Source organism: Solanum dulcamara, chromosome 2, assembly GCF_947179165.1.
Source record: "Solanum dulcamara chromosome 2, daSolDulc1.2, whole genome shotgun sequence".
Lineage (NCBI taxonomy): Eukaryota > Viridiplantae > Streptophyta > Magnoliopsida > Solanales > Solanaceae > Solanum > Solanum dulcamara.
Window position 1 is genome coordinate 62322451 of NC_077238.1, and position 10309 is coordinate 62332759.

General features: G+C 37.6%; 1 protein-coding gene across 1 annotated transcript; it reads left to right on the top strand.

The window, feature by feature from the left end:
- The first annotated feature begins 5406 nt into the window (after positions 1 to 5406).
- On the top strand, positions 5407 to 8806 carry LOC129872134 (uncharacterized). The gene is made up of 8 exons (XM_055947025.1): positions 5407 to 5437; positions 5554 to 5561; positions 5616 to 5809; positions 6226 to 6722; positions 6834 to 7093; positions 7406 to 7824; positions 7933 to 8104; positions 8402 to 8806. The coding sequence occupies exons 1-8, from the start codon at positions 5407 to 5409 to the stop codon at positions 8804 to 8806; spliced, it is 1986 nt and encodes a 661-aa protein (XP_055803000.1).
- Positions 8807 to 10309: the final 1503 nt, after the last annotated feature.

Below are 10309 nucleotides of genomic sequence, written 5' to 3' on the forward strand. Positions count from 1 at the left end.
CCACTTTCTCTAATAACTCTCTACATGTAGTTAGAAACTCATATGGTTCCTCAGTCTTCCTACCTTGAAACTGTGGTGGCTCCATCTTCCTAAACCTCTTATATCGATGCTGCACATTGTCTGTCTTAGTAATCGCAGGTCCATCTTGAGCTCTTTCTCACTGTACTCCACCCTCATCAACCATAGGACCCGTGGGTGGCTAGCACACCAAACCCTGAACTAGGGAGCTTGATGTTGCTCTGAAGTCTATGCTCCAGCTCTAGTCTATGAACCCTGTGGCATGCTCGCTACACCCTGAGTAAGACTCTCTAGTGGTCCCAACAATCTCAACAAACTATCCTAAAATAATGGTACTACGACCTTGGGAAGGACCTGGTCCCCACCAACCTCAACATATGGCTCTGCAGAAGCCTCTCAAACGTGACCTCGGGCTGGTGTCGCACCTTGGGCATTGCCTCTACCTGCGGCCTATCCACGCCCATGGCCTCTACCTATACCCTTAGTTTGCATTCCAACATCAACCTCCAGGACAGCCTCCCCTCTACCAACAGCTGTAGATCTGGTCCTCGATATCTGCCAAAACAATACGCCATAATTAGTACTATGATAACAACCTCACACGATAAGAAGAATGAATAGCAAAAGTTTCCTAATAGTCTTCATAGCCTCTCGAAGATAAGTACAGACGTCTCCTTATCGATCTTCGATACTCTACTTAGACTTAGTTTGTACACGTGAGACATATAAACCTAGGGAACTGATACCATTTGTGATGACCTAAAATTCGGGTGTGATGGCACTTATTCTTTCCTACCAGATAAGTTAGCCTAACCCATTAAATACAGAATTAAAAAAGGAAATAGTTTAAAATAGGAAATTTAATTACAAAAGCGGAAGATCTTAATCATTACAAAATTCCCCCCCTAACTGACTGGTTGTCACATATACAAGGCTCTAAATACAAAATACTGAAATAAGTACAAGTCTCAATCTTTTTCTCTCGAATAGAACAAAGTAAAGTAAAGAGGAATGGGAAAGACGACCAACATCAACAACTACCTCTCAAATCACCTAAAAAAGCCTCAGATTGAAGATAAGAGAACTGGGTCACTGTCTGGGCTCAGAACCTCACAAATATTTATAGCAAGGGTGAGTACCACTGACATGGTACCCATCAAGCGAACAAATATGACTAAGCTAAGCTAGTAAAATACACGTACTCCTACCATACCATCTAACCTCTCAGAATACAACCTACATAGAAATCAGTTCAATCTAACAGTTTTAACAATACCAATACATATATGTCAACAACAGTACAACTCAAGTCTCAATTGAATCACAACAGTTAGTAATACAGATCATGGGAGTATCAGGGGTCAAAAAGTCCACAACTTTCATAGGGAAAATACGAATCCACAACCAATCATATAACATGATGCATTTCTGCCCTATCGGTACACATCTACTAAATCTCAGTCCGAAACCCACAAGGGACATATCTGTCCATGTAACCTACCACGGAGCGTGTGGCCCTACCCTTGTTGTAATATCTGCCCTAGAGCGTGTGTACCGACCCATATTCATCATAAATACTACCATGGAGCATGTGGGCCATCCACTATTTCTCATTTGTTTCTCAAATATATCATTTCAGTGGTGCCATAGAACCAGTATAGTGCAGACATAAATACAGATATAGAAATGTACAATGAAATTCATATTCGCACGTAATTCATCTTAATATAGTCAAGGCACACTATCTCAAATATATATAATATCATCAATCATATCACTCAATATATATTCAAATATTCACAATAAGCCAATGATCAATTCATATCAAACACAACATGTTACAATATCTCATTTGCCATTTGTTACCCCATAATTCATTATTAAGTTGAACTGAATATCACATAATCCCATAAACCACTTTTCATTACTCCCCAACACATAAGACACGAATACATGATTCTACAAGCTTAGGCAAAGGTTTAGAAATTCACTTGCCTCAATTTCAACCCCAAACTACTCTAGAATTTGAGCTTTACTCTTACGCAGATGTTTCGAATCAAGATAATTTATTCAAATAAGCAATTCTAATAAGAAAATGAGTCTAATAATATCCAATTTGATATTTGAAAACCAAGCCGAAATTGACCCAAAATACCCGAAAGACCCAATTTTGAAAATGTAAAACAATCTGGATTTTTTTAAGATGGAAACGATCCTTAAAGTATTTGAAATCTAATGCTGAAAACGGAATTGAATTTGGAATTAAACCCAACTTAGAATCATCAAAACATTAAAGTTTTGGTTTCTTGAAAACCCCCAAGATTTGAGTTCAAAATTCATGGTTTAAAGACAAAAAACAAGATATAATTGATGGGTAATAACGAAATAGAATAGAAACTACAGACCCAATCAATTTGCCTCAAAAACCTCCCAAGGAATAGCCCCTACCAAGCTTCTAAAGTTCAAAAATGGTGGAAATGGGGTGAAATCCCGACTTTTGGGAAACATCTAGGTCTGCCAAGTCTTTCCCTTCGCGATTGCGACACCCCTCCTCACGATCATGAAGAAGGAATTTCGGTCAACTCATTAATTGACCATCAGGATCGTGGAGAAGGCCTCGTGATCGTGATGACTAATCAAGATAATACTTCACGATTACAACTAAGCCTACGCGATCTTGAAGAACAACATTATACGCACCAGATATTAGCAAAACACAACAAAATCATTAAGTTTCAAGTCCCAGAATAGACCCTCGGGATTCATTCAGAATCCCGAGCACATAAAATTTATATGCATCCATACTAATTTTGATATTCTCGACTCAATAGAATCATCAAAATTTGAATTTGAGATCTCCTTGACTCGAAACTCAAAAAATCGCAACTAAACTAACTAAGGCTTCTAAAATACCAAAACAAACTCGGGACCTCCAAATATTCCACCAAAGCTACTCCTAGACTTAAACCATATCCCAAATCTAACAAAGTCGTCGGAATTCCATTCCGAGCATCAAAACTCTGAAAGTTAACAAAACTCAAACCTCAGCCTAAAATTCATCAAATTTTCAACTCAAGACCTCAAATCTTCGTTACAACTCCAATTATAATTTCGTGAACTCTCTTAGGCCAATTTCCATATTCCGGAGCTATGGAATAGGCAGAATTCCATTTTGAGACTCGTAGCTCCAGTAACCCCTAAATACCAATTTTGAACACTTAAAGTTTATAAAAACTCAAAATTTCCATAAACCCAAAATTTTCATGGAATTTCTCAAAACTAACACTTGATACTAATCTGAAAACAACTTGAGCAACTATAGGTAGGAGTAATGATCTTGGGCACATTTATGTACCCAATAGCAAATAAAACCCATAAATTGTTAGTGAAAGTGAGCAAATGCCTAGAGTTTAGTTCATATTTTTTATTTTTTATATTGTTATAACCAACTAACATGATTAGACACTTTCAGGGTTAATTATGTGAAAATGGGCATTCAAAGCATGATTAGATTGAAAGTGGAGCTCAAAGGAGAGGTTGGGAGCAAAAGATGAAGAAAATACACTGCAACAAAGCACGTCCGCATCGCGCACTTGGAACCTGAGATTTAATTCCCAGTTTTAGAGTCGATTCGTCGAGACAATAAGGTCCGCACCAGGTCCGCGATGCAGACCTAGTTCTGTATAGAGAAATATTTAGCCAACACAAAAAATAAAAAATTACACTAAAATAAAGAAAGTCCATGTCGCGGCCTTCATAGAGCCTACATTAATTCCACATTTTTGGTGCTATAAATAGCACCTTTACATATTTTATTAAAAAGTAGATTAGATTGTCGTGAGAAAAACTGAAGAAGATGAAGAAAAAGATATTTTGGTGATATTTTCTTCTTTCCTTTCATTTGGAATTCAAGTTTGATGTTATTAATGATTTATGTAAATATGTTATACACTATTAGTGGCTAAATTCTCTTGTTCTTGGGTTGTAACCATAAGATGACGGCTTGAATCTTGTTTGCTTTGGTTGAAAATAGGTTTTTGTATGTGATTACTCTTATATTCTTGTTTTGATTGTTTTAACGCTTGATCACCATTAGAAAAAAAATTGTTTTCCACCCGGAACTCGGAAGACGAAAAAGAGATAGAACACTAGATATAAGAAGCATGTTTGTCCTAGAAGTGCCTAGAATAATTCGTGTATAGAATGACCGTGACACATATCTATACACCATGTTTGGTTACTAAACAAGATGATAAAATTAATGATTTTTTGTTGGTTCATGCTTATCCCCGCTCAATGATGTAGTTAAGTTGTCAACAAGAGTAGGCAATTAGAGATCAGAAGATCATAATTGTATAATTAACCTTGTAAACCAGTAATCGAAAAACCCATATGATACCAAAGTAAAGAATTTGAGACTGAAAATCTATGAGTGCTACAACCCAGGAACTCTTCTTTAAATTTATAAAAAAATTCTCTAATATTGTTTAATCAGATTTTCATATCGTTTTTGGTATAATTATTTTGTAAAATTTAATTAAACTCAACTCTTTGAAAAAATATGAATAATTGGATTTATTAAAAAGCTAACTAATGCTTAATTGCATTTTCCATGTGGGTTTGAGATTAGGCTCTTAAAAAGGGTCACTATATTACTTTTGAGACTGTGTACACTTGCGTGTGCGTTTGGACGCAACAAGTATTTGGCGCTGTTGCTAAGGAACATTTGTTTAATTTTGCAATAGTTTTCTTTGTAAAGTTTCTTTATTATTCGTGTTTGTGTTGACAACTTGATCTTAGCTATTATTTCTGGCAGGATAACTCAAAAAAGGCACACTAGACAGAAGTGAGAACATTGTAGAGCTGCTAGCTGAGCCTGAAAGGTTTTTGCATCAGTAAAGAAAGAGAATAGCTGCTCTATATCCCATACCATAGGTAAAACTGGCTGATACTAACAAAGTGCCTGTAGAGATCCCTGTGGAGATGACAGCCAGGACAGTACATGATGTGGCAGTCCATTCACAGTAAATGTCATCTCCAGCATTTAGAAACCGCCAGCTGGAGGAAGATTTAAACTAAAACAGAATATGGTGCAATTGTTGCACTCTAATGGGTAGTTTACAGGTTTGCCTCATAAAATCCTCAAGTTCACATCCAGAACTTCTTGGAGATTAGCGATACTTATATGCCTAATGGTGTATCTCCTGACTATATGAGGTTAACATTGTTTCCCTTTTCTTTTTTGGGGAGATAAGAGGTGGTTGAAGTCAGAACCACCAAATTCAATCACTTCATGGAATGATTTTGCTAGCAAATTTCTTATCAGGTTCTTTCCTTCGGGGAAGACAGCTAAGTTGAGGGCTGACATTTTTAGCTTTAAACAAAAATATGGAGAAAATTTGTACCAATCTTGTGACAGGTTTAAATTGTTACTCATTAGTTATCCTCACCATCCTCAAGGTAATGAGGTGTTGGTCCATACCTTCATAGAATAGTTGGAACCCAACATAAAAATTCTTCTTGATTCTGTTGTAGGTGGACAGGTATTAGAGAAAACGTATAATGAGCTATATAAGTTGCTTAATTGCATTTGTCAGGGAAATCCTGAGTGGAATAGAGGAAATTCTAGATCTGTGGTTCAAAAACAAGCAGTCATATTGGAAGTTGATGCGATGACAACTTTGACAACACAGATTGTAGCATTGAAAAATATGATGACAATGCATTTCAACACTTTAGCAAAAGGACAGCAGCAAGCTTCGGTGTACATGGTTCAGCAACAACACATATGGTGTGAGGTGTGTAGCAGTAATGAATATGTGGTAGAATATTGTTGAGCTAATCCCGAGTCAGTGAAGTTTTTGGGTAATGTACCTAGGGGTGGTGGTAATAAGTACTATGAAAACACTTACACACCAAATTGGAGAAACCATCCCAACTTTTCATAGGGTAGAAATTAGCAAAACCAACAACAAGGGCAGATAAAATTCAGACCACAAGAAGGTGGGAAACGGAACAACAATCAAGGTCAAGGGTACAATAACCAAAATCAAGGTAATCAAAGCTCAAGAAAACCAGGAAGCATAAATGTAGAAAACATGTTGACATAGATCATGACAGACCAAGATAAGTTGGTTGTATATGTTCGTCAGAATTAGTTGGCCACTCAGAATTTAGAAAAAAAGCTTGGGCAATTGGCAAGTGCAGGGGTTTACCAGGTAACACTGACCCAAATCCCAAACAAGTGAATGTCGTGAGTACTCATAGTGGTCTCTCCTTCGCTGAATTGGCTCCAAAAGTTAAACCGTTAGAGGTGAAAAGTAAAGAACAAGTTGGGAAAGAAGGTGAATCCAGCAGACCAAAGGCAGTGGAGGAACCAAAAATAAAACCTTCTCCTCCTTTCCCACAAAAGTTTAAGAAGAAAAAGGAAGAGAAGTGCTTTGCGAAGTTTATAGACTTTCTAAAACAAGTACAAATTAATTTACCTTTGATTGACATTTTGCAAGGAATACCTAAGTATGCAAAGTATGTCAAGGACATTGTGTCCAACAAGAGAAAGTGGGATAAGTATAAAACAGTGGCACTCACTGAGGAGTGCAATTCCAGAATCTTGTATAAAGTTAAGCTTCCAACCAAGCAGAAAGATTTGGAGAGTTTCATGGTACATGTTACTATTGGCAAGTGTGTGAATGCAAGAGGACTTTGTGATTAGGGTGCGAGTATAAAATTTATGCTAACCTCCATGTTCAAGAAATTAGGCTTAGGAAACCCTAAGACTACCACCATCTTGTTACAACTGGCTGATTGCTCTATAGCTAAATTAGATGGAGTCATTGAGTATGTCTTAGTCCAGGTGGGATCTTTCATTTTCCTTGTGGACTTTGTCATCCTAGACTTTTATCTAGACCCAAAGGTTTCCTTCATTTTAGGACGTCCATTCTTAGCAACTAGAGGGGATTTGATAGATGTAGCGGACAAACAACTCACAATAAGAGCTCATGATAAGGTGGAAGTATTTGATGTGGACAACACATTGACATTGCCTGCCATACATGAAGAGTTATCTGCGATACCAGTAATTAATAAAGCAGTGACAGAGAAATTTGTGGAATTTAGGGATCCACTAGAAAAAATATTAATGGGTCAAGGAATAGAAGGCGATGTAATAGCATAAAACAATTATGGGTGTATTAGATGCTCATAATATGAGCATGTGGAAAAAAAGGATGAACCATTGAATAGAGTGTTGGGTTCTTCAGCCAAACCCTCGATGAAAGAATCTCCTAAATTAGAGTTGAAACCATTGCCTTCCCTTCTCAGGTACGCATTCCTCGGTCTTAATAAAACGTTATCGGTAATCCTTTCATCCTCTTTATCTGAAATGCAGGTCCAAGAAGCTCTAGAGGTGCTTAGAAGAAGAAAAAAAGCTATGGGCTGGCAGATGGCTGATCTACATGGGATTATCCCAGCCTTGTGCATGTATAGGATCTTCATGGAGGAAGGTCATAAACTAGTCACAAAACCTCAGCATAGATTGAATCCAGTAATGAAATATGTAGTGAGGAAAGAGGTTATTATATGGCTAAATGCATGTATCATAAACCCCATCTCAGATAGCAAATGGGTAAGTCAAGTGCAGTATGTGCCTAAAAAGGGTGGAATGACTGTGATCACAAATGAAAAGAAGAAGTTAATCCCAACTAGAACAGTCATTGGATGGATAATTTGCATGGATTACCGCAAGTTGAACGAAGCTACAAGAAAAGATCACTGCCTAGTTTCTTTTATTGATCAAATGCTGGACAGGTTAGTAGGAAAGGAGTACTACTTTTTCTTGGATTGATATTCAGGATATAATCAGGTTGCAATAGCACATGAAGATCAGGAAAAGACTACATTCACTTGTCCCTATAGAACGTATGCCTTTAAGCGTATGCCATTTGGGCAATGCAATGCTCCATCAACATTTCAAAAGTATATGATGGCAATATTTCATGACATGGTCGAAGACTCTATGGAAAGACTTATGAATGACTTCTTCGTCTTCGGGAAATCATTTGATTTGTGTTTGCAGAACTTAGACAAGGTGTTAGCAAGGTGCCAAAAGACAAATCTTGTCATGAACTAGGAAAATGTCATTTTTAGTAACAGAGGGGATAGTCTTGGGTCACAAGGTGTCAAAACAAGGACTGGCAGTAAACAAAGCCAAGATAGAAGTGATAGAGAATCTACCACCCCTAATTTCAGTAAAAGGAGTGCATAGTTTTTTAGGACATGCAGGGTTCTATAGAAGGTTTATTCAGGATTTTGAAAAAATAGCTACACCCATGTTTAGTTTATTGGAGAAAGAATAAAATTCACTATTGATTAAAAATGTGTGCAGGCCTTTGAGCTGTTGAAGAAGAAGCTCATAAAGGCTCCAATTTTAATTTCTCCCAATTGGGAGCTACCTTTTGAGCTTATGTGTGATGCTATTGATGTATCAGTAGGAGCAGTCTTGGGGCAGCAAAAAAAGAATATCTTTCACTCTATTTATTATGCAAGCAAGATCCCTGATTCAGCTCAAGCCAACTACACAGTCACCAAGAAGGAGATGTTGGCACTAGTTTATGCATTCGACAAGTTTAGATCCTATCTGATAGGTACTAAAGTAATTGTTTACATTGACCATGCAGCTCTTAGGTACCTATTCAACAAGAAAGATACAAATCCAAGGCTCATAAGATGGATCTTTCTACTACAAGAGTTTAATATTCAGGTCAAGGATCGCAAGGGATGTGAAAATTAAGTTGTTGGTCACCTTTCTAGGTTATAGAGTTCAACACCTATTGGAGAATAGCTGCAGATTAAAGAAGAATTCCTATATGAGTAGCTATTGTCCCTAGAGGTAACTGAATTGCCAGGTACGCAAATGTCATCAATTACTTGGTTAGTGGAGTGTTTCCTCCTAATGCTACCTCATAGCAGAAGAAAAAGCCTATGCATGATGTTCGGTTCTACATATGGGATGAGCCTTATTTATTCAAGAAAGGTGCTGACCGAATGGTTATAAGGTGTGTGCCAGAAACTGAGGTGCATCAAGTGTTAGATAGTTGCCATTCATCACCATATGGCGGCCATCATAGAAGGGAGCATACTAACCATAAGGTACTCTAATCGGGTTTGTTTTGGCCTACTCTGTTCAAAGATGCTGCAGGATATGTAAAGAACTGTGATCAGTGTCAATGAGTGGGCGTGATATCAAGAAGACATGAAATGCCTTTGAACAACATTTCGTTGGTTGAAATCTTCGATGTATGGGGAATGGACTTCATGGGTCTGTTTCCTTCATCATACAGAAACCACTATATCTTAGTGGCAGTAGATTACGTTACCAAGTGGGTTGAGGCCATAGCTCTGCCCACCAATGACTCAAAGGTGGTGACCAAGTTTCTCAAGAAGCACATCACCACTCGCACTTTCGAACTAGGGCAAAATGCACTTCTTTTTAACTCTAGACTGAAACCTTTTCCAGGAAAGTTAAGATCCAAGTGGAGTGGCCCTTTTAAAGTGATAAGTATAATGCCTCATGTAGTTGTGGAACTATGGAATGCATCAAAAACGTCCACGTTCCTATTTAATGGACAAAGATTTAAGCACTACTTCGGAAATGATATTGACCGTGAAGAGGAAGCCATTGAACTAGAAAATGAGTGAAGCAACAACTGGGTCATGCCGCAATAATAAATTAGCCGTTGCGCGGGAGGCAACCTGTTAGGCATTATGTGTTTTTAAATAGAAATTATAATTGATTTTCTTGGTATTTCTAAAATTTCATTTTGTTGCAGTATATAAGTGAGTTTATAAAATAAAAGAAAATTAAAAAAAAATGAATTTGGACGAAGCCTAACCAGTAAGGTCCGTGACAAGTCCGTGTCACAGACCTGGTACATCTCAGTGCAAATGTGTTCAGGTATGTTTTCAATCAATAAAAATTTGTAAAAATAAGTTCCAAGTAAGGTGCGTGCCAGGCCCACATGATGGACCTAGTTAATTTCAGTATAAAAATGCAATTTGGAATTTTGGGTTACTAACTAGTAAGGTCTGCGACAAGTCCACACCGCGGATCTGTTCCATCTCAGTAAAATATTTTCCCATGTATGTTTTTATTCATTTTTGGTGAAAACATTGCAAGGAAAGTCCGCTCCAGGTCTACATCGCGGACCGGACTTATTTCAACACAAACTGCATTTTTGGAAGTTTGGCACGCGAAATAGTAAGGTTCGCAAAAAGTCTGCATCGCGGAATTGGG